The sequence below is a fragment of the Canis lupus genome, chromosome 18 (assembly GCF_003254725.2).
Source record: "Canis lupus dingo isolate Sandy chromosome 18, ASM325472v2, whole genome shotgun sequence".
Classification (NCBI taxonomy): Eukaryota; Metazoa; Chordata; class Mammalia; order Carnivora; family Canidae; genus Canis; species Canis lupus.
Genome location: NC_064260.1, coordinates 53,518,365 through 53,542,295, shown reverse-complemented (window position 1 = coordinate 53,542,295; position 23,931 = coordinate 53,518,365). Strand labels below are relative to the sequence as shown.

Sequence of the window (23,931 nt, the reverse complement as noted above, 5' to 3'; positions counted from 1 at the left end):
TTTTTCCAGCAAAGAATTCTCAAGAAAAGTAAAAGAAATAAATTCCTCTGTAAAAATGACAAAAGTTTAAGATATTTTCAGGAACTGACTGGTGAGGAAAAAGAAAACTATGAAAGAAAAACAAAATACAGAAATTTCCTTTTATATCTACAAACTAGCAAGAAAATATTACTGGAAAATTAATCTCATTTACATTTATTGCATTAATTTGCAGTTTAAGAAATAATTTTTGGGAACACATAATTCTATGAACAATCTAATATCTTTGGGAAAGTTTCAAATTTATGGGTAAATCATTAATACACAAAATAATTCAGAAACAAAGTAAAACCATGGAATTAATATGTAGCTGGCTGGGAGAGAGAAAAGGGGTTACGTAAATGTGGATATTAAGGAGGGAACTTGTGATGAGCACTGGCTGTTGTATGTAAGTGTTGAATCACTATATTGTACATCTGAAATTAATATCACATTATATGTTAATCAACTGGAATTTAAATAAAAGCATGGAAGAAAAAAGAAAAGGGGGCAGAAAATTTATTTGAAAAAATAATAGCTAAAAACTTCTCAAATCTGAAGATATCCAGATCTAGGAGAAACAGAGATCCTCCTCCCTCCCCCCAAATTCAACCCAAGGATGTCCATACCAACACACATAGTAATTAAAGTGGCAAAAAGTAGGGATAAAGAAAAAAAATTAAGGCAGCAAGACAAAAGAAGACAACTACCTGCAAGGGAAACCCCATCAGGCTATCAGTAGATTTTTCAGCAGAAACTTTGCAGGTCAGAAGAAAGTGGCATGATATATTCCAAGTGCTGAAAGGGAAAAATCTGCCAAAAATACTCTATCCAGCAAGGCTATCAATCAGAATAGAAGGAGAGATAAAGTGTTTCTCAGACAAACAAGAACTAAGGGGGTTCATGACCACTAAACCAGTCCTGCAAAAAGTATTAAAGAGGACTCTTTGAGTGGAAAAGAAAGATCATAAGTGATATTATGAAAAGTAAAAAACACAAAAGCAGTAAAAGTATTTCTGCAAAAATCAGTCAAGAGATTTATAAAATAAAAAGTTGTAAAATATGACATGATATACGTAAAACATGGGTCAGTGGAGGGGGAAGTAAAGAATGAGTTCAAATTTAAATGACCAGCAACTTAATATAGACTGCTATATGCAGGTGATACTATATACAACCTAATGGTAACCACCATTCCAAAACCAATAATAGATATGAAGAGAATAAAGAGACAGGAATTCAAGTATATCACTAAGGAAAGCCAACAAACCATGAAAAAGAGCAAGAGAAGAAGGGATCAGGGAAAATCTATAGAAAAAACCACACAACACAAATGGCAATAAATATGCGTCTATCAATACTAACTCTGAACGTAAATGGGCTAAATACTCCAGTCAAAAGACAATGAGCAACAGAGTGGATTAAAAAAGTGACCCATCTTTATGCTGCCTACAGGAGACTCATTTCAGGCTGAAAGACACCTGAAGACTGAAATGAGGGGATGGAGAACCATTTATTATGCAAAGGACATCAAAAGAATGCCAAGGTAGCAATACTTATATTGACAAAATAGACTTCAAAGCAAAGACTGTAATAAGAGACAAAGAAGGGACTATATAATAATAAAGGGAACAATCCAACAAGAGGATAGAAAAATTGTAAATGTGCTACCAATATGGGAGCAGACAAATACATAAAACAGCTATTGACAAACATAAAGGAGACAGTTGATACTAAATACAATAACAGTAGGGGACTTTAGTACCCCACTTACATTAGGGTACAGATCATCTAAGTGGAAACTCAACAAGGAAACGGTGGATTTAACAGACATATTCAGAACATTCCATCCTAAAACAGCAGAATACACATTCTTTTCAAGCTCACATGGAACAAGTTTTAACAAATTTAAAAAATTGAAGTCATACCATGCATTTTTTCTGATCACAATGCTATGAAACTAGAAATCAACCACAAGAAAAAGCCCGGAAAGACTACAAATATATGGAGGTTAAAAAACATTCTACTAAACAATGAATGGGTCAAATAAGAAATTGAAGAAGAGGAGGAGGGGCAAGATGGTGGAAGAGTAGGGTCCCCAAATCACCTGTCCCCACCAAATTTCCTAGATAACCTTCAAATCATCCTGAAAATCTATGAATTCGGACTGAGATTTAAAGAGAGACCAGCTGGAATGCTCCAGTGAGAAGAGTTCGCGCTTCTATCCAGGTAGGAAGACGGGGAAAAAGAAATAAAGAAACAAAAGGCCTCCAAGGGGGAGGGGCCCCGCGAGGAGCCGGGCTGAGGCCGGGGCGAGTGTCCCCAGGACAGGAGTGCCCCGTCCCGGAGAAGCAGGAGCTGCACCAACCTTCCCGGGTGGAAAGGGGCTCGCAGGGAGTTGGAGCAGGACCTGGGAGGGCGGGGATGCCCTCGGGCTCCCGGGGACACTAACAGACACCTGCGCCCCGGGAGAGTGCGCCGAGCTCCCTAAGGGCTGCAGCGCGCACGGCGGGACCCGGAGCAGCTCGGAGGGGCTCGGGGGCGGCTCCGCGGAGGGGGCTGCGGGGCGGGAGCAGCTCGGAGGGGCTTGGGCAGAGGAAGAGGCTCCGCGGAGGGGGCTGCGGGGCGGGAGCTCGAATCCAACAGCGCAGACCGGGAGCACAGGGCACCGGGACACAGCCCGGGATCCGGCCTCCCCCGGGACAGGCAGAGGCCGGGAGGGCCCAGGACAGCAAGGACGCTCCTGCCCCGAGCTGAGCAGATCAGCGGCCCCGCCCGGAGCCTCCAGGCCCTGCAGACGGAGAGCTTCAGAGTTCCTGTGGGGCTGATCCAGGGTTCCAGAGCTGCCGCAGCCACTGGGGTTGTTCCTCCTGCGGCCTCATGGGGTAAACAACCCCCACTGAGCCCTGCACCAGGCAGGGGGCAGAGCAGCTCCCCCAAGTGCTAACACCTGAAAATCAGCACAACAGGCCCCTCCCCCAGAAGACCAGCTAGACGGACAAGTTCCAGGGGAAGTCAAGGGACTTACAGTATACAGAATCAGAAGATACTCCCCGTGGGTTTTTTGTTTTTTTCTTCTTTTTGATTTCTGATTGCTTCCCCCACCCTTCTTTTTCACCTTTCTTTCTTTTTCTTTCTCTTTTTCTTCTCTTTTTTCCTTTTTTTCTTCCTTTTTTCTTTTTCTCTTTTCTTTCCTTCTTTCTCTCTCTTTTTCTCCTTTTCCCAATACAACTTCTTTTTGGCCACTCTGCACTGAGCAAAATGACTAGAAGGAAAACCTCACCTCAAAAGAAGGAATCAGAAACAGTCCTCTCTCTCACAGAGTTACAAAATCTGGATTACAATTCAATGTCAGAAAGCCAATTCAGAAGCACTATTATACAGCTACTGGTGGCTCTAGAAAAAAGCATAAAGGACTCAAGAGACTACATGACTGCAGAATTTAGATCCAATCAGGCAGAAATTAAAAATCAATTGAATGAGATGCAATCCAAATTAGAAGTCCTAACGACGAGGGTTAAGGAGGTGGAAGAACGAGTGAGTGACATAGAAGACAAGTTGATGGCAAAGAGGGAAACTGAGGAAAAAAGAGACAGACAATTAAAAGACCATGAAGACAGATTAAGGGAAATAAACGACAGCTTGAGGAAGAAAAACCTTTTAATTGGGGTTCCCAAGGGCGCCGAAAGGGCCAGAGGGCCAGAATATGTATTTGAACAAATCATAGCTGAAAACTTTCCTAATCTGGGAAGGGAAAAAGGCATTCAGATCCAGGAAATAGAGAGATCCCCCCCTAAAATAATTTAAAACCGTTCAACACCTCGACATTTAATAGTGAAGCTTGCAAATTCCAAAGATAAAGAGAAGATCCTTAAAGCAGCAAGAGACAAGAAATCCCTGACTTTTATGGGGAGGAATATTAGGGTAACAGCAGACCTCTCCACAGAAACCCGGCAGGCCAGAAAGGGCTGGCAGGATATATTCAGGGTCCTAAATGAGAAGAACATGCAACCAAGAATACGTGATCCAGCAAGGCTCTCATTCAGAACGGAAGGAGAGATAAAGAGCTTCCAAGACAGGCAGGAACTGAAAGAATATGTGACCTCCAAACCAGCTCTGCAAGAAATTTTAAGGGGGACTCTTAAAATTCCCCTTTAAGAAGAAGTTCAATGGAACAATCCACAAAAACAAGGACTGAATAGATATCATGATGACACTAAACTCATATCTGTCAATAGTAACTCTGAACGTGAACGGGCTTAATGACCCCATCAAAAGGCGCAGGGTTTCAGACTGGATAAAAAAACAGGACCCATCTATTTGCTGTCTACAAGAGACTCATTTTAGACAGAAGGACACCTACGCCTGAAAATAAAAGGTTGGAGAACCATTTACCATTCAAATGGTCCTCAAAAGAAAGCAGGGGTAGCCATCCTAATATCAGATAAACTAAAATTTACCCCGAAGACTGTAGTGAGAGATGAAGAGGGACACTATCTCATACTTAAAGGATCTATCCAATAAGAGGACTTAACAATCCTCAATATATATGCCCCAACTGTGGGAGCTGCCAAATATTTAAATCAATTAATAGCCAGAGTGAAGACATACTTAGATAATAATACACTTATACTTGGTGACTTCAATCTAGCTCTTTCTACCCTCAATAGGTCTTCTAAGCACAACATCTCCAAAGAAACGAGAGCTTTAAATGATACACTGGACCAGATGGATTTCACAGATATCTACAGAACTTTACATCCAAACTCAACTGAATACACATTCTTCTCAAGTGCACATGGAACTTCCTTCAGAATAGACCACATACTGGGTCACAAATCGGGTCTGAACTGATACCAAAAGATTGGGATCGTCCCCTGCATATTCTCAGACCATAATGCCTTGAAATTAGAACTAAACCACAACAAGAAGTTTGGAAGGACCTCAAACATGTGGAGGTTAAGGACCATCCTGCTAAAAGATGAAAGGGTCAACCAGGAAATTAAGGAAGAATTAAAAAGATTCATGGAAACTAATGAGAATGAAGATACAACCGTACAAAATCTTTGGGATGCAGCAAAAGCAGTCCTAAGGGGAAAATACATCGCAATACAAGCATCCATTCAAAAACTGGAAAGAACTCAAATACAAAAGCTAACCTTACACATAAAGGAGCTAGAGAAAAAACAGCAAATAGATCCTACACCCAGGAGAAGAAGGGAGTTAATAAAGATTCGAGCAGAACTCAACGAAATCGAGACCAGAAGAACTGTGGAACAGATCAACAGAACCAGGAGTTGGTTCTTTGAAAGAATTAATAAGATAGATAAACCATTAGCCAACCTTATTAAAAAGAAGAGAGAGAAGACTCAAATTAATAAAATCATGAATGAGAAAGGAGAGATCACTACCAACACCAAGGAAATACAAACGATTTTAAAAACATATTATGAACAGCTATACGCCAATAAATTAGGCAATCTAGAAGAAATGGACGCATTCCTGGAAAGCCACAAACTACCAAAACCGGAACAGGAAGAAATAGAAAACCTGCACAGGCCAATAACCAGGGAGGAAATTGAAGCAGTCATCCAAAACCTCCCAAGGCACAAGAGTCCAGGGCCAGATGGCTTCCCAGGGAATTCTATCAAACGTTTAAAGAAGAAATCATACCTATTCTACTAAAGCTGTTTGGAAAGATAGAAAGAGATGGAGTACTTCCAAATTCGTTCTATGAGGCCAGCATCACCTTAATTCCAAAACCAAAGACCTCACCAAAAAGGAGAATTACAGACCAATATCCCTGATGAACATGGATGCAAAAATTCTCAACAAGATACTAGCCAATAGGATCCAACAGTACATTAAGAAAATTATTCACCATGACCAAGTAGGATTTATCCCCGGGACACAAGGCTGGTTCAACACTCGTAAAACAATCAATATGATTCATCATATCAGCAAGAGAAAAACCAAGAACCATATGATCCTCTCATTAGATGCAGAGAAAGCATTTGACAAAATACAGCATCCATTCCTGATCAAAACTCTTCAGAGTGTAGGGATAAGGGAACTTTCCTTGACATCTTAAAAGCCATCTACGAAAAGCCCACAGCAAATATCATTCTCAATGGGGAAGCACTAGGAGCCTTTCCCCTAAGATCAGGAACAAGACACGGATGTCCACTCTCACCACTGCTGTTCAACATAGTACTGGAAGTCCTAGCCTCAGCAATCAGACAACAAAAAGACATTAAAGGCATTCAAATTGGCAAAGAAGAAGTCAAACTCTCCCTCTTCGCCGATGACATGATACTCTACATAGAAAACCCAAAAGTCTCCACCCCAAGATTGCTAGAACTCATACAGCAATTCGGTAGCGTGGCAGGATACAAAATCAATGCCCAGAAGTCAGTGGCATTTCTATACACTAACAATGAGACTGAAGAAAGAGAAATTAAGGAGTCAATCCCATTTACAATTGCACCCAAAAGCATAAGATACCTAGGAATAAGCCTAACCAAAGAGGTAAAGGATCTATACCCTCAAAACTATAGAACACTTCTGAAAGAAATTGAGGAAGACACAAAGAGATGGAAAAATATTCCATACTCATGGATTGGCAGAATTAATATTGTGAAAATGTCAATGCTACCCAGGGCAATATACACGTTTAATGCAATCCCTATCAGAATACCATGGACTTTCTTCAGAGAGTTAGAACAAATTATTTTAAGATTTGTGTGGAATCAGAAAAGACTCCAAATAGCCAGGGGAATTTTAAAAAAGAAAACCATATCTGGGGGCATTACAATGCCAGATTTCAGGTTGTACTACAAAGCTGTGGTCATCAAGACAGTGTGGTACTGGCACAAAAACAGACACATAGATCAGTGGAACAGAATAGAGAATCCAGAAGTGGACCCTGAACTTTATGGGCAACTAATATTCGATAAAGGAGGAAAGACTATCCATTGGAAGAAAGACAGTCTCTTCAATAAATGGTGCTGGGAAAATTGGACATCCACATGCAGAAGAATGAAACTAGACCACTCTCTTTCACCATACACAAAGATAAACTCAAAATGGATGAAAGATCTAAATGTGAGACAAGATTCCATCAAAATCCTAGAGAAGACCACAGGCAACACCCTTTTTGAACTCAGCCATAGTAACTTCTTGCAAGATACATCCACGAAGGCAAAAGAAACAAAAGCAAAAATGAACTACTGGGACTTCATCAAGATAAGAAGCTTTTGCACAGCAAAGGATACAGTCAACAAAACTCAAAGACAACCTACAGAATGGGAGAAGATATTTGCAAATGACATATCAGATAAAGGGCTAGTTTCCAAGATCTATAAAGAACTTATTAAACTCAACAGCAAAGAAACAAACAATCCAATCATGAAATGGGCAAAAGACATGAAGAGAAATCTCACAGAGGAAGACATAGACATGGCCAACATGCATATGAGAAAATGCTCTGCATCACTTGCCATCAGGGAAATACAAATCAAAACTACAATGAGATACCACCTCACACCAGTGAGAATGGGGCAAATTAACAAGGCAGGAAACAACAAATGTTGGAGAGGATGCGGAGAAAAGGGAATCCTCTTGCACTGTTGGTGGGAATGTGAACTGGTGCAGCCACTCTGGAAAACTGTGTGGAGGTTCCTCAAACAGTTAAAAATATACCTGCCCTACGACCCAGCAATTGCACTGTTGGGGATTTACCCCAAAGATACAAATGCAATGAAACGCCGGGACACCTGCACCCCGATGTTTATAGCAGCAATGGCCACGATAGCCAAACTGTGGAAGGAGCCTCGGTGTCCAACGAAAGATGAATGGATAAAGAAGATGTGGTTTATGTATACAATGGAATATTACTCAGCTATTAGAAATGACAAATACCCACCATTTGCTTCAATGTGGATGGAACTGGAGGGTATTATGCTGAGTGAAGTAAGTCAGTCGGAGAAGGACAAACATTATATGTTCTCATTCATTTGGGGAATATAAATAATAGTGAAAGGGAATATAAGGGAAGGGAGAAGAAATGTGTGGGAAATATCAGAAAGGGAGACAGAACGTAAAGACTGCTAACTCTGGGAAACGAACTAGGGGTGGTAGAAGGGGAGGAGGGCGGGGGGCGGGAGTGAATGGGTGACGGGCACTGGGTGTTATTCTGTATGTTAGTAAATTGAACACCAATAAAAAATAAATTAAAAAAAAAACACATCAGATTCACCCTAAGAGAAGCCAAGAGAAACTGCCTCCCATGGAGGGTATGGGTGGTGTGCATCCAGCCATGCCTTCCACATGGTTCCTTGAGAAGGAAGGTGTGATGGGGTGTCGATGCAGAGACTGGTGGAGAGGCCAAAAAAAAAAAAAAGATAGATAAACCATTAGCCAACCTTATTAAAAAGAAGAGAGAGAAGACTCAAATTAATAAAATCATGAATGAGAAAGGAGAGATCACTACCAACACCAAGGAAATACAAACGATTTTAAAAACATATTATGAACAGCTATACGCCAATAAATTAGACAATCTAGAAGAAATGGACGCATTCCTGGAAAGCCACAAACTACCAAAACCGGAACAGGAAGAAATAGAAAACCTGCACAGGCCAATAACCAGGGAGGAAATTGAAGCAGTCATCCAAAACCTCCCAAGGCACAAGAGTCCAGGGCCAGATGGCTTCCCAGGGAATTCTATCAAACGTTTAAAGAAGAAATCATACCTATTCTACTAAAGCTGTTTGGAAAGATAGAAAGAGATGGAGTACCTCCAAATTCGTTCTATGAGGCCAGCATCACCTTAATTCCAAAACCAAAGACCTCACCAAAAAGGAGAATTACAGACCAATATCCCTGATGAACATGGATGCAAAAATTCTCAACAAGATACTAGCCAATAGGATCCAACAGTACATTAAGAAAATTATTCACCATGACCAAGTAGGATTTATCCCCGGGACACAAGGCTGGTTCAACACTTGTAAAACAATCAATGTGATTCATCATATCAGCAAGAGAAAAACCAAGAACCATATGATCCTCTCATTAGATGCAGAGAAAGCATTTGACAAAATACAGCATCCATTCCTGATCAAAACTCTTCAGAGTGTAGGGATAAGGGAACTTTCCTTGACATCTTAAAAGCCATCTACGAAAAGCCCACAGCAAATATCATTCTCAATGGGGAAGCACTGGGAGCCTTTCCCCTAAGATCAGGAACAAGACAGGGATGTCCACTCTCTCCACTGCTATTCAACATAGTACTGGAAGTCCTAGCTTCAGCAATCAGACAACAAAAAGACATTAAAGGCATTCAAATTGGCAAAGAAGAAGCCAAACTCTCCCTCTTCGCTGATGACATGATACTCTACATAGAAAACCCAAAAGCCTCCACCCCAAGATTGCTAGAACTCATACAGCAATTTGGTAGCGTGGCAGGATACAAAATCAATGCCCAGAAATCAGTGGAATTTCTATACACTAACAATGAGACTGAAGAAAGAGGAATTAAGGAGTCAATCCCATTTACAATTGCACCCAAAAGCATAAGATACCTAGGAATAAGCCTAACCAAAGAGGTAAAGGATCTATACCCTCAAAACTATAGAACACTTCTGAAAGAAATTGAGGAAGACACAAAGAGATGGAAAAATATTCCATGCTCATGGATTGGCAGAATTAATATTGTGAAAATGTCAATGTTACCCAGGGCAATTTATACGTTTAATGCAATCCCTATCAAAATACCATGGACTTTCTTCAGAGAGTTAGAACAAATTATTTTAAGATTTGTGTGGAATCAGAAAAGACTCCAAATAGCCAGGGGAATTTAAAAAAAGAAAACCATAGCTGGGGGCATCACAATGCCAGATTTCAGGTTGTACTACAAAGCTGTGGTCATCAGGACAGTGTGGTACTGGCACAAAAACAGACACATAGATCAAGGGAACAGAACAGAGAACCCAGAAGTGGACCCTGAACTTTATGGGCAACTAATATTCGATAAGGAGGAAAGACTATCCATTGGAAGAAAGACAGTCTCTTCAATAAATGGTGCTGGGAAAATTGGACATCCACATGCAGAAGAATGAAACTAGACCACTCTCATTCACCATACACAAAGATAAACTCAAAATGGATGAAAGATCTAAATGTGAGACAAGATTCCATCAAAATCCTAGAGGAGAACACAGGCAACACCCTTTTTGAACTTGGCCACAGCAACTTCTTGCAAGATACATCCACGAAGGCAAAAGAAACAAAAGCAAAAATGAACTATTGGGACTTCATCCAGATAAGAAGCTTTTGCACAGCAAAGGATACAGTCAACAAAACTAAAAGACAACCTACAGAATGGGAGAAGATATTTGCAAATGATGTACCAGATTAAGGGCTAGTTTCCAAGATCTATAAAGAACTTATTAAACTCAACAGCAAAGAAACAAACCATCCAATCATGAAATGAGCAAAAGACGTGAACAGAAATCTCACAGAGGAAGACATAGACATGGCCAACATGCACATGAGAAAATGCTCTGCATCACTGGCCATCAGGGAAATACAAATCAAAACCACAATGAGATCCCACCTCACACCAGTGAGAATGGGGAAAATTAACAAGGCAGGAAACAACAAATGTTGGAGAAGATGCGGAGAAAAGGGAATCCTCTTGCACTGTTGGTGGGAATGTGAACTGGTGCAGCCACTCTGGAAAACTGTGTGGAGGTTCCTCAAAGAGTTCAAAATAGACCTGCCCTACGACCCAGCAATTGCACTGATGGGGATTTACCCCAAGGATTCAGATGCAATGAAACGCCAGACACCTGCACCCCGATGTTTATAGCAGCAATGTCCACAATAGCCAAACTGTGGAAGGAGCCTCGGTGTCCATCGAAAGATGAATGGAGGGGATCCCTGAGTGGCGCAGCGGTTTAGCGCCTGCCTTTGGCCCAGGGCGCGATCCTGGAGCCCTGGGATCGAATCCCACATCGGGTTCCCGGTGCATGGAGCCTGCTTCTCCCTCTGCCTGTGTCTCTGCCTCTCTCTCTCTCTCTCTGTGACTATCATAAATAAATAAATAAATAAATAAATAAATAAATAAATAAATAAATAAAAAGAAAGATGAATGGATAAAGAAGATGTGGTTTATGTATACAATGGAATATTCCTCAGCCATTAGAAACGACAAATGCCTACCATCTGCTTCAACGTGGATGGAATTGGAAGGTATTATGCTGAGTGAAGTAAGTCAATCGGAGAAAGACAAACAGTGTATGTTCTCATTCATTAGGGGAATATAAATAATAGTGAAAGGGAATAGAAGGGAAGGGAGAAGAAATGTGTGGGAAATATCAGAAAGGGAGACAGAACATAAAGACTCCTAACTCTGGGAAACGAACTAGGGGTGGTGGAAGGGGAGGAGGGGTGGGGGTGAATGGGTGACGGGCACTGAGGGGGGCACTTGACGGGATGAGCACTGGGTGTTATTCTGTATGTTGGTAAATTGAACACCAATAAAAATTAATTTATAAAAAATGTTAAATCATAAGAAAAAAAGAAATTGAAGAAGAAATAAAAAATTACATGAGAACTAAAATGAAAACAGAATGGTCCAAAATCTTTGGAATGCAGCAAAAGTGATTCTAAGAGAGAGATTTATAGCAATACAAGCTTATCTCAAGAAGCAAGAAAAATCTCAAGTAAACAGCCTAACCTTACACCTAAAGGAGTTAGAAAAAGGACAAACAAAACCAAAACCCAGAAAAAGGAAGAAATAATAAAGATCAGAGGAAAAACAAATGATACAGAAACTAAAAAAACCCAATAGAACAAATCAAGGAAGCCAGGAGCTGGTTGCTTGAAAAGATCAACAAAATTGATAAACCTCTAGCCAGACTCATAGACTCATCAAAAAAAGAGAGAGAGAGAGGACCCAAATAAACAAAATCACTAATGAAAGAGGAGAAATAACCAACATCATGAAAATACAAAAAATTTTAACAGAATATTATGAAAACCTATATGCCAAGAAATTCAACAATTTAGAAGAAATAGACAAATTCCTAGAAGCAAATAATCTACCAAAATGAAAGCAGGAAGAAATAGAAAATGTGAACAGAGATGACCAATAATAAAATTGAAGCAGTCATTAAAAAAAACTCCCCCTAAACCAAAAGTCCAGGACCAGATGGCTTCACAGGTGAATTCTACCAAACATTTAAAGAATAGTTAATACCATTCTCAAACTATTTCAAAAAATAGAAGAGGGAGGGAAACTTCCAAATTCATTCTGTGAAGCCAGTATCACCTTGATACTAAAAAATGGATAAGGAGACGGGGGTGGGGGAACGGGGAGAGACAGAGAGACAGAGAGAGAGATGGAGAGAGAGAGAGAGAGAGAGAGAGAGATTGGAATACAAGCCAATATCTCTGATGAATATAGGTTTGGGTTTCAAGTTAAGATGCCAGAGTAGAAAGGGGATCTTGTGCTTGCCTCATGCCTCAAACACAGCCAAATAAATACCAAATCATTCTGAATGTCCCAAGAGATCAATCTGAAGACTGAGAGAACCAACTGCCTAGCTAGAAAGAGAAAAAGGGCCAAATCATGGAAGTAGGAGCCCTGGAGAATTGATTTGAAGGGAAAAGAACTGTGGGTGCTCTGAGGGAAGGAGCCCTCATCATGGAGAGGAGTATGAGGAGAGAGAGAGAGAGAGAGAGAGAGAGAGCATGCACAGGGGATTGTACAAGAAAATTTCTTCCCCAAAGCCATTGATGGGAAAAAGGAAAGGAGCTGACTACTGGAAGTCTTCAAAAGCAGCAGAGCTCAAAGTCTGAAGTTTTAGAAGTCCACATTACTGCCATGATCCTGCCTGGCAGGCTTAGTGGTGCTCCATTGGGGAAGGAGGGCGGAGGCCTGGGAGCGGACAGCATGGTCTGAGGATCCCTTGGATACTGAAGCACCAGGCTTAAGACAATACAGAACCTCTTAATATAGCTATTACTCTAGGAGCAGGAATATAATAGGCTATCCTAATATACACACACTCAGTGACCTAGGCAAAATGAGAAGATGGAGGAATTCACCCCAAAAGAAAGAAGAGGAAGAGATCACAGCCAGAGATTTAATCTGATGAATATAGATGCAAAAATTCTGAACAAAATATTAGTAAATCAATTTTGACAATATGTTAAAAATTATACAACACAATCAAGTGGAATTTATTCCCAGAATGCAAAAGTGGCTCAATATTTGCAAAACAATCAACATGATACACCATATCAATAAGAAAAGTAATGAAAACCATACGATCATTTCAAAAGATGCAGAAAAAGGATTTGACAGAGTACAACATCCATTTATATAAAAATCCTCTGCAAAGCAGGTCTAAAGGGAACATACCTCAACATAATAAAGGCCTTATGTGAAAAACCTATGGCCAACATCATACTCAATGGTGAAAATTTTTCAATGGTGAAAAATTGAGAGCTTTTCTCCCAGGGTCTGAACAAGACAAGGATGTCCACTCTCACCACTTTTATTCAATATAGTCCTGAAGTTCTCGCCACGGCAATTAGACAACAAAAAGAAATAAAAGATACCCAAATTAGCAAGGAAGGAGTAAAATTCTCACTATTTGTGGATGACATGACTCTATATATATAAAACCCAAAAACTCCACTAAAAAACTACTAGAACTGATAAATGAATTTAGTAAAGTCACAGGATACAAAATCAATGTACATACATATGTACAACATACATATGTTGCATACACTAATAATGAAGTAAAATTAAGAAAACCATCCCATTTACAATTGTACCCACAAAAATAAAATATTGAAGAATAAACTTAACTAAGGAGGTGAAAGACCTGTACTCTGAAAACTGTAAAACACTGATGAAAGAAATTCAAGATGACATAAAGAAATGGAAAGATATTCCATGTTCATTGGTTGGAAGAACAAATATTAAAATGTCCATAATACCCAAAGCAATCTACAGACATAATGAACTGTCTATCAAAATACCAATAGTATTCTTCACAGAACTAGAACAAACAATCCTAAAATTTGTATGGGAGCACAAAAGGCCCTGATTAGCCAAAGTAATCTTGAAAAAGAAAAACAAAGCTGGAGACATCACAATTCCAGACATCAAGTTATACTACAAAGCAGTAGTATTAAAACATTATGGTACTGGCATTAAAACTAGACACGTAGATCCATGGAATACAATAGAAAACGCAGAAGTAAACCCATAATTATACAGTTCATTAATCTTTGACAAAGGAGGCAAGAACATGTAATGGGAAAAAGATATTTTCTTCAAAAATGATGTTGGGAAGACTGGATAATTACATGTAAAAGAATGAAACTGGACCATTCTCTTTCACCATACATAAGAATAAAGTGAAAATGGATTAAGGATCTAAATATGAGACCTGAAGCTATAAAAACCTTGAAGAGGCAGTAATTTCTCTGGCCTCAGTTGCAGCAATATTTTTCTAGATATGTCTCCTGAGGCAGGGGAAATAACAACAAAAATAAACGATTGAAATAACATCAAAGTAAAAGGCCTCTACACAGCAAAGAAAACAATAGACAAAACTAAAAGACTACTACATGTGAGAGGATATTTACAACTGATATATTTGACAAAGGGTTACTATCCAAAATACATAGAGAAGTGATATGTTAGCACCCAAAAAAACCAAATAATCTAATCAAAGAATGGGCAGAAGACATGAATAGACAATTCTCCAGGAGGTCAGCTACAGTCCTCCGCTCTACCAGCTGAGCTATCGAAGGGACAAATAGACAATTCTCCAAAGAAGACATCCAGATGTCCAATAAACACATAAAAAGATGCTCAGCATCATTCATCATCAGGGAAAGACAAATCAAAACTACAATGAGATAACACCTCACACATGTCAGAATGGCTGAAATAAAAAAACACACAAAAAAGTGTTGGTGCAGATGTGGAGAAATGGGAACCTTCTTGCACTATTGGTGGGAATGCAAACTGGTGCAGCCACTCTGGAAAACAGTATGTAAGTTCCTCAAAAAATTAAAAATAGAGGAGCCCCTGGGTGGCTTAGTTGGTTAAGCGTCTGACTCTTTAAAAATTTTTTAATTTAAATTCAATTTGCGAACATACAGTATAACCCCCAGTGCTCATGGAGGGTATTATGCTGAGTGAAATAAGGCAATTGGAGAAAGACAATTATCATATGGTTTCACTCATATGTGGAATACATGATGAGAAGCATCTGACTCTTGATTTTGGCTTAGGCCATGATCTCAGGGTTGTGAGATCAAGCTCCTCATTGCACTCCATGCTGGGTATGGAGCCTGCTTAAGATTCTCTCTTTCTCTCCCCCCCCTCCACCATACACTCTCTCTTTCTCTTTCTAAAAAAAAGAACAGTGGTTCTATGATTCAGCAATCACACTACTGGGTATTTATCCCTCAAATTCAAAAACACTAATTCAAAGGGTTACGTGTTCCTTTATGTTTATTGCAGCATTATTTGTAATAGCCAAATTAGGGAAGCGGCCCAAGTGTCCATGGATAGATGAATGGATAACGAAACTGTGATATCTATCTATCTATCTATCTATCTATCTATCTATCTATCTATCATCTATTATCTATCATCTCTGTATCTATCTAATATATATTTATATTAGAAAAAATATATGTACACACAATGGAATATTATTCAGTCCTAAAAAGAATGGAATCTTGCCATTTGCAACAACATAGATGGAGCTGGAGAGTATAATGCTAAGTGAATTAAGTCATACAGAGAAAGACAAATACCATATGATTTCACTCATATGTGAAATTTAAGAAACAAAACAAATGAGCGAAAGAAAAAAGAGAGAGAAAAACCAGGAAACAGACTCTTAACTATAGAGGACAAACAAATGGTTACCGGAGGGGAAGCGAGTTGGGAGGATGGGTGAAATAGGTGAAAAAAGTTTGTTGATTCAATTACCTATAGCTATTATATCTTTGGAGATTAATAAAAAAAGAAGTTAAAAAAAGATGTAGGTGGCTAAAGTATATGGAGCAGCATAGGGTAAACTCCATCATAAATCTACAACAATTAGAACAATGTAGTATCTACAACCATAAATCAGAAGATATTCAGAAACAGATACCAATATATATGCATTTAATACCTGATACTTGTTGTTATGGAGTAGAAACTGGTGTTACTTCTGACATAAGCTCATTTAAATTATTTAGGGTTGAGTTGACAACTTGTGTTTGTCTTGATACTTTTGACATCATAAAACCCTGCAAATAGAAAGATTTTGTGCCCTTTGGAAAAACAATCATCAAAATGAAAACCATGGTGATCTTTTAATGGTGGAATTTTAAGTGATTATTACTTTTTCTTTATAATTTTTCTTTTTCATAGCTTAAATAATTACCATATGCCAGTTTAGATATTTTGATATTATAAAAATATCAAAATTGAAGGGTAAATAATAGGATAAGCAATTTTCAAAAAATATATATTTAATAAAATCACTATAAATTAAAAATTATATTCCAAATGACGTAAATGCTCGTATGGAAAGTTGTCCAAATGTAATAGTAATTTAAGACAAATACACTTTGGATATAAGCTTTCATTTTCATGACAGCAGATTTTAAAATGCTAATAATTCTCATTGCGAGTGAGGGCATGCTGCAATGAGCATTCATAAAGGTGAAAGCATGCTATAATAACAAAACAAACATGCTACAAAGCTGCTAAAAACAGCATTATATTAAGAATTTTATTCAATTTTTAGTTCAGCAAATGCTTGTTGAGCATGTACAACTTACAAAGGACTTGGCTTGTTCCTGTGGATACAGAAATTCAATGAGACAAAAAACATAAAACCAGAAATATCAGGGAGTCCAAAATGTAATTGGGATGTTATATTATGATGTTCTACAGGTATGTGTGAGTTTAACTTGGAGGCTTAGCGCTCTTTAAGTTGGCAGGATTCCAGAGTGATTTGAAGGTTACTTCAAAACCTCTCCATCTAAGGTATCAAGATTCTAGCATCCCTATATAACTCCAAAATTATAGGCCAGAGAACAAAGAGGAGGTGTCAGTAATTTTCACTCGTTTGTTCAAAAAGATTCCTAGGTCTCCAGAAAAGCACCCTTTGTCTAGCTTCACTTTGCAGTTTTATAACTCTTTACCTTTCCAAGTAGATTTTGAGACAAGATATTGAGATGAACATATGGATTTTCTTGCTTAGTCTCAAGTGGGGAATTACACTGATACATTTTTAAATCTTAAGCTAATCACTAAGATAAACCTACTTGGTCAGGATGTAGTAAACTTAAAGAAAAATGTACTATTTTATTTGATTTGCTAAGATGTTAGTGAGAAGTTTGTATCCATCTTAAAAAGAGTTATTGGTCTGTGCTTTATTCTTCTATCTTCACCAACTTTGGCTATCGGAATAATTCTGGCTACATAGAATGTTGGGGAATATTCTCTCCTCTTCTACCCTGGAGTTTGGTTACAATTAGAATTATGCCATCTTTCTTTCTTTCTTTCTTTCTTTCTTTCTTCTTTCTTTCTTTCTTTCTTTCTTTCTTTCTTTCTTTCTTCTTTCTTTCTCTTTCTTTCTTTCTTTCTTTCTTTCTTCTTTCTCTTTCTTTCTTTCTTTCTTTCTTTCTTTCTTTCTTTCTTTCTTTCTTTCTCTTTCTTTCTTTCTTTCTTTCTTTCTCTTTCTTTCTTTCTTTCTTTCTTTCTTTCTTTCTTTCTTTTTTTACTTATCTTATTTAAATTTGTTTAGTTAACATATAGTGTATCATTAGTTTCAGATGTAAAGTTCAAAAATTCATCAGTTTCATATAACACTCAGTGCTCATTACATCATGTGCCCTCTTTAATGTCCATCAGTCAGCTACCCCACCTCCACCCCATTTCCCCTCCAGTAACCCTCAGTTTGTTTCCTACAGTTAAGAGTCTCTTATGGCTTTTCACCCTCTTTAATTTAGTCTTATTTTATTTTTCCCTCCCTTCCTCTTTGATCCTCTGTTTTGTTTCTTAAATTCCATGAATGAGTGAAACCATATGTCTTTCTTTAATTGACTTATTTTGCTCAGCATAATACCCTCCAGTTCCATCCACATCGATGTAAATGGTAAGATTTCACTAAATATTTGGTAGAAAATTTCAGTGAAGATATCTGTAGTTTTATTTGTAGGACAATGTTAAACTATAAACTTATTTCTTGTGCTAGATATAGGACTATTCAATTTATTTATTTCTTTTTGAGTGATTTTTTTTTCCCCCTTACCATGGATCCTATTTTCTTATTTCTTTGCTTGCCTGGTAATTCTTTATTGGAAGCCAAGCACTCTGACTTTATCTTGCTGGGTGCTGGATATTTTTATATTCCGAAAAATATTATTGAACTGTATGAAAGATACTTAAGTTACTTTAAAATACTGATCTTGTTGGGTCTTGCTTTTAAACATCTTTAGGTGACACCAGAAGAGCATTTAGCTTAGGGTTAATTTTTTCCACTTCTGAATCAAACCCTGAGAATGCTACCAAAATTCCATGTGAACTATAAGGTATTTTTACTCTGGATGATGGGATCAGGCATTATTCCCACCTTGGTATGAAATCCAGGGAATTTTACCTCTAATCATCTAGGGTGGATCTCTCTCCATCCTTAGATATTTTTCTCACATGCACAAATACTTAACTGAGTACTTGTGAGGGACCCTTTGCTGAATACTCAGTGGAGTCTCTATAAATCTCAGAATCAAAATAGTTTCTAAGAAATCTAATGGAATAATTTTGTTCAGAAAAAACCCTGGTATATATAGAAGAATTTATGAATATGATATTGGTGAAATTAGAAAGAAGGAAAGTATAGTTCTAGAAAAAATATTTAAGTCTTTTGAGGAAATACAGCTTTATATTACATCAGAATAAATTCTAATTAATTTAAGAGCTAAAATTTTAAAGAAGAGCAAGTAATAAAAATACTATATAAAAATACAGATAAATATCACATCTTTAGAATGTGAAGTGTTTTCATATCATAAATGCAGTTTAAGTGATCAACAATGTAAAGATAAATTGCTCACATTAAGATTTAAATATTTTTGAAGAGGAAATACTTATTTAGAAATTAATTAGGAAGAATAAACAGACAAATACCATATGATTTCACTCATATGGGGAATTTAAGAAACAAAACAAATGAGCAAAGGGACAAAAAAGAGGAGATAGAGGCAAACTGAGAAACAGACTCTTGATTACAGAGAAAAATGTGATGGCTGCCAGAGGGGAGGGGCTATGAGGATGGGTGAAACAGGTGGTGGAAAGTGTGAAAGACACTTGTGATGTCTGGAACTGGATGTGTGAAAGTGTTGAATCACTACTCTGTACACCTGAAACTATTATGCTATATGTTAAGTCACTGGAATTTAAATAAAAACTTAAAATAAAACTATTTAAAAATACCAGTTTTAATTTATGTGTCATGGATATTTGGGTAATTTTTTTTAACATTCCTTGAACAATTTTTCTTAATTGTGTGACTTTTTAAAACACACATATTTTGTGAAATAAAAGTGTTAACAATTAAAAGCCAACAATTGATGAGAAAGCTACTTGTAACATTTGTAAGAAACTATTACTAATGTTCCAATATCATGAGCTCTTTCAAGGCAACAAGAATAACACACTGGATTAAAGAAAGTGCACAAGGAACATGGCTGCACAATTACTGAGAAAAATACAAGACACCAATAAATATGAAAATATGTTCAAATTAAAAAGAAAAAAATTAAAAATTTAAAAACTTTGTCGCTTAAAACTTAACAGGTTCAGTAAACAAAAGTGTAGCAGTATTATAGAGGATGTGGAAAAACAATCTTTCTGGAGCTTCTTGTGCCATCAACAGGCACAATCTTCATGAAACAATTTAACAAATTCAGTGGTCATAATCTCTACTTTAGGAACTGACCTGGAATATGGAAAAAGGGGAACTCTCTTGCACTGTTGGTGGGAATGCAAGCTGATGCATCCACTCTGGAAAATATTGTAGAGGTTCTTCAAGAAGTTAAAAATAGAGCTATCCTATGACCCAGCAACTACACCACTGGGTATTTACCCCAAAGATACAGATTTAGTGAAATGATGGGACATCTGTTCCCCAATGTTCATAGCAGCAATGTCCACAATAGCCAAACTGTAGAAGGAACCATGATGTCCTTGTATATATTGTATATATTATGTATTATGTGTATATATATGTATATATTGTACATATATATACACAATGGAATATTACTCAGCCATCAGAAAGGATGAATACCTACTATTTACATCGATGTGAATGGAACTGGAGGGTAGTACACTGAGTGAAATAAGTCAATCACAGAAAGACAATTATATGGTTTCACTCATATGTGGAATATAAGAAATAGAGAAAGGTACCATAAGGGAAGAGTGGGGAAACTGAGTGGGGAAAAGTTAGAAAGAAAGACAAATCATGAGAGACTTTTAACTCTGGGAAACAAACAAACAAAGGGCTGCAGAAGGGGAGGTGGATGGGGGGATGGGGTTACTGAGTGATGGGCACTGAGGAGGGCACATGATGAGATGAGCATTGGGTGTTATACTATTTGTTGGCAAATAAAACTACAATAAAAATATATAAATATATATATACACACACAAAATAAATTTAAAAAAAGAAACTGACCTGAAAGAACTTGATCTTTAAGAAATAAATAATGAAAGGCAATAAGATGCATATATTAGGCTGTCCATTAAAAATAGTTTCAGAAAAACTGGAAACTACCTTAGTTTTCAGGTTGAGTAAGTTAGGCTATATCCACTAAGCCTGCTTCCACTTCTACCAAGAGAAAGGATAAACATGACAGTATGCATTGAAGAGGAGGGAGAAAACAACATAAGTTAGGAAAGCAAGACAAAACTAAAATGGACACTAATAAGACAAAACTAATAGGACACTATTCTTATGGGGAAAAATAAAGGTCTAGATATTTAACCAAAATAACATTAGTATCTACGTGTGTTACATTGCTGAGGGCTCTTAATGAAGTACACTTTTATACTTTAAAAGTTTCCTGTATAGAACATTTAATTCTATAGTGAAAGGAAATAAAAACCCTATTTATCTGTGTGTGTGTGGGGGGGGGTGGATTATTTGTATGTATTTGCAAATGCCCTTGACCTTTGGGAAAGACGTAGTTTCCCATGGCAGGGGCTTTGGGCTGTGGGACTTAGAAAAGCCTCCATTTTACCACTTTACCCACCTCCATAAAGCTGAAGCTGGGACCCCCAAACCCCAGCATATAGGGAGATCCCGCCAAACTGGCTAGGTGCCCATTCCTACCAATGGCTTCTCACTTCAGCTTGTGGAGCACCCCTAGCCCTGATCCATCTTGCCTCAGGCCTTCATTAAACCCTCCTTGAATCAAGCTGTCATACCTACCAAGGTATCCCTCTGGGGATACCAAAACTAAGGCTAGGGATCACTCAAAGGCTCCTTGAATCTCACCCTCCACAATGAAAAAAAAAAAATTCTGAATAGACTGGCCTCACTTGTATGAGCTCTTCTCTGTGAGACTGGAAATTCCACGGAGTCAGGGAGGACACTGAGCAGGACGCCAATCCTGTCTCATCCATGCCTTTTTTTTTTTTAATTTTTATTTATTTATGATAGTCACAGAGAGAGAAAGAGAGAGAGGCAGAGACATAGGCAGAGGGAGAAGCAGGCTCCATGCACCGGAAGCCCGATGTGGGATTCGATCCCGGGTCTCCAGGATCGCACCCTGGGCCAAAGGCAGGCGCCAAACCACTGCGCCACCCAGGGATCCCTCATCCATGCCTTTTGAAACTGCCATGTCCCACCTAATACAACTCTGGGGACTTGGCTATGCTGTTTGAAGTAACTTTTCTTCATTTTGTATTTTGGACTCAAGTCTGTGAATGTAGTTGCTCATTTTCTCAGTAGATGTGAAACTAGAAATACCAAGTGAACCCTTGAAAATCACTGGCAATCTTACTATCCTTCCAGATAAAGGTACACTCTGAATTTAGAGGAGGACCAGTTTCCATACCCAGTCCTCTCTCCGCAAACTTATAACACTGCCTCTTCTGTGTGTGTACTCACTGCCGGAAACCCAGTTACTTACATCAATGAGGGGAAAGTAGCAGAGGAGAACCTCACTTCTTACTTTTATCTTTATCCTCAAACCCTGTCTTTTTTCCTATTGCACAGCATGATCTTCTCCTGCCCAAAGCCAACCCCTTCATTTTCACAAAAGGTGTCACTTCCTCCCGTCTATTCAAATACTGGACCCTCAAATACAGGGTCTATTCAAATACAGGACTCCTCAGGGAGTACCTGTTAATTTCTCCCCCTTCATCACCTTTCTCTATTTTGTTGCAAAACTCAATGAGTTACTCTGCTTCTTATTCTCCCTCCTGTTCCATTCTTTATATTTAAACATTTTAAATTATGGAACTTATTTATTGACAGAAAATATTTTTTTTATTTTCTTAGATTTTATTTACTTATTCATGAGACACACACAGAGAGAGACGCAGAGACATAGGCAGAGAGAGTAGCAGACTTCATGCAGGGAGCCTGATGTGGAACTCAATCCTAGGATCACACCTGGGCAAAAGCTAGGTGCTTAACCTCTAAGCTACCTAGGCATCCTGAGAGAAAACAGTTTTAAAAAGGCATTCATAGGTACACCACCTACAGATACTGCTAGTTTGCTGGGGTGTTGGTACAGGGCTTTCCTTAAGAAAGGAAGAGGGTTCTGATCCTGAGGGAGATGGACTGCATCCAGTCTCTTTAATTGAATGTATCTTGAAAATAGGAAAGAAGGCACAGAGTAACAATTTTAGACTGTGAAAAGTGTATTCTATTAATATATTAGTATGCCCCGGGGCATCTGGGTGGCTCAGTCGGTTAGGCATCCAAGTCTTGATTTCAACTCAGGTCATGATCTCAGAGTTGTGAGATTGAGCTCCAGGTTGGGATCCATGCTTAGTGGGGAGTCTGCTTGAGATTCTCTCTCTCTCTCTCACAGCCCCTCCCCTTCAAATAAACAAACAAATAAAATCATTAAAAAACCATATTAGTATGTCTAATAATAGCAATAGCATAAATATGGTTAAGGGAAGAAATAGAGTTACAGCAGAGTGAAGTTTCTATGTCATATTGGAATCCAATGGGAAGAAACACAAAATCATTTCTGATAGCTTATGACAAGTACTGTAAGCTCTAGAGCTACTTCTGAGAAACCACTGAGAAAAAAAAATGGTTCAAACTCCTTAAATTAATTTATTGATACACTAGAAATATTTGCTCAAAACAAAAGGTGATTTAGAAAGAGGAATCAGAGGAACAGAAGAGTCAGGAGACATAAAAAAAAAAAGAAAAGAAAAGGACAGTAATTGATGTGATTCCAACCATATCAATAACATTTGTAACTTAATCAAAATGGATAAAAACAATACCCAGCTACATGCTGTCTTACAGAAAATATGCTTTTGATTGAAAGATACAGATTGATGGGAATTAACAAGATGTAAAAACGACATACCATTCAAACAGCAGCTACAAGAAAGGTGATATGACTGTACAAATATTATAAAAATAGACTTCAAGACAACAAATAAAGCAAAGGAGGGACATTTTAGAATGATAAACAGGTCAATTCATTAGGAAGATATAATAATTACTAATCAGAGACTAAAAGGCATGAAGAACCCTAAAACACACGAAGAAAAATCAACAACATGGAAAGGGAGAAATAGAAAATGCAACAATAATAGCTGGAAGCTTCCAT

At 38.1% G+C, this 23,931-nt stretch overlaps 1 protein-coding gene and 1 long non-coding RNA gene across 7 annotated transcripts in view; one reads left to right on the top strand and one right to left on the bottom strand.

Annotated features, from left to right (window-relative positions):
• SLC22A10 (solute carrier family 22 member 10) overlaps positions 1-608 on the top strand; it is a 32,004-nt gene extending 31,396 nt beyond the window's left edge. Inside the window, exon 9 of one of the 6 annotated variants that reach the window (XR_004806742.2) lies at positions 10-50. Coding sequence is in view for 3 of the 6 variants with exons in the window: in XM_035701750.2 (XP_035557643.2) it covers positions 10-70 (61 nt within the window). In the remaining 3 variants the exon portion in view is untranslated. Of the gene's footprint in view, positions 1-9 lie in introns of all 6 variants that reach the window. The other 5 variants (XM_025446278.3, XM_035701750.2, XM_025446275.3 and 2 more) reach the window with 5 other exon arrangements.
• Positions 1-23,931, bottom strand: part of LOC118351376 (uncharacterized) — a 49,551-nt gene that overhangs the window by 1,993 nt on the left and 23,627 nt on the right. The gene's annotated exons all lie outside the window — the stretch shown is intronic.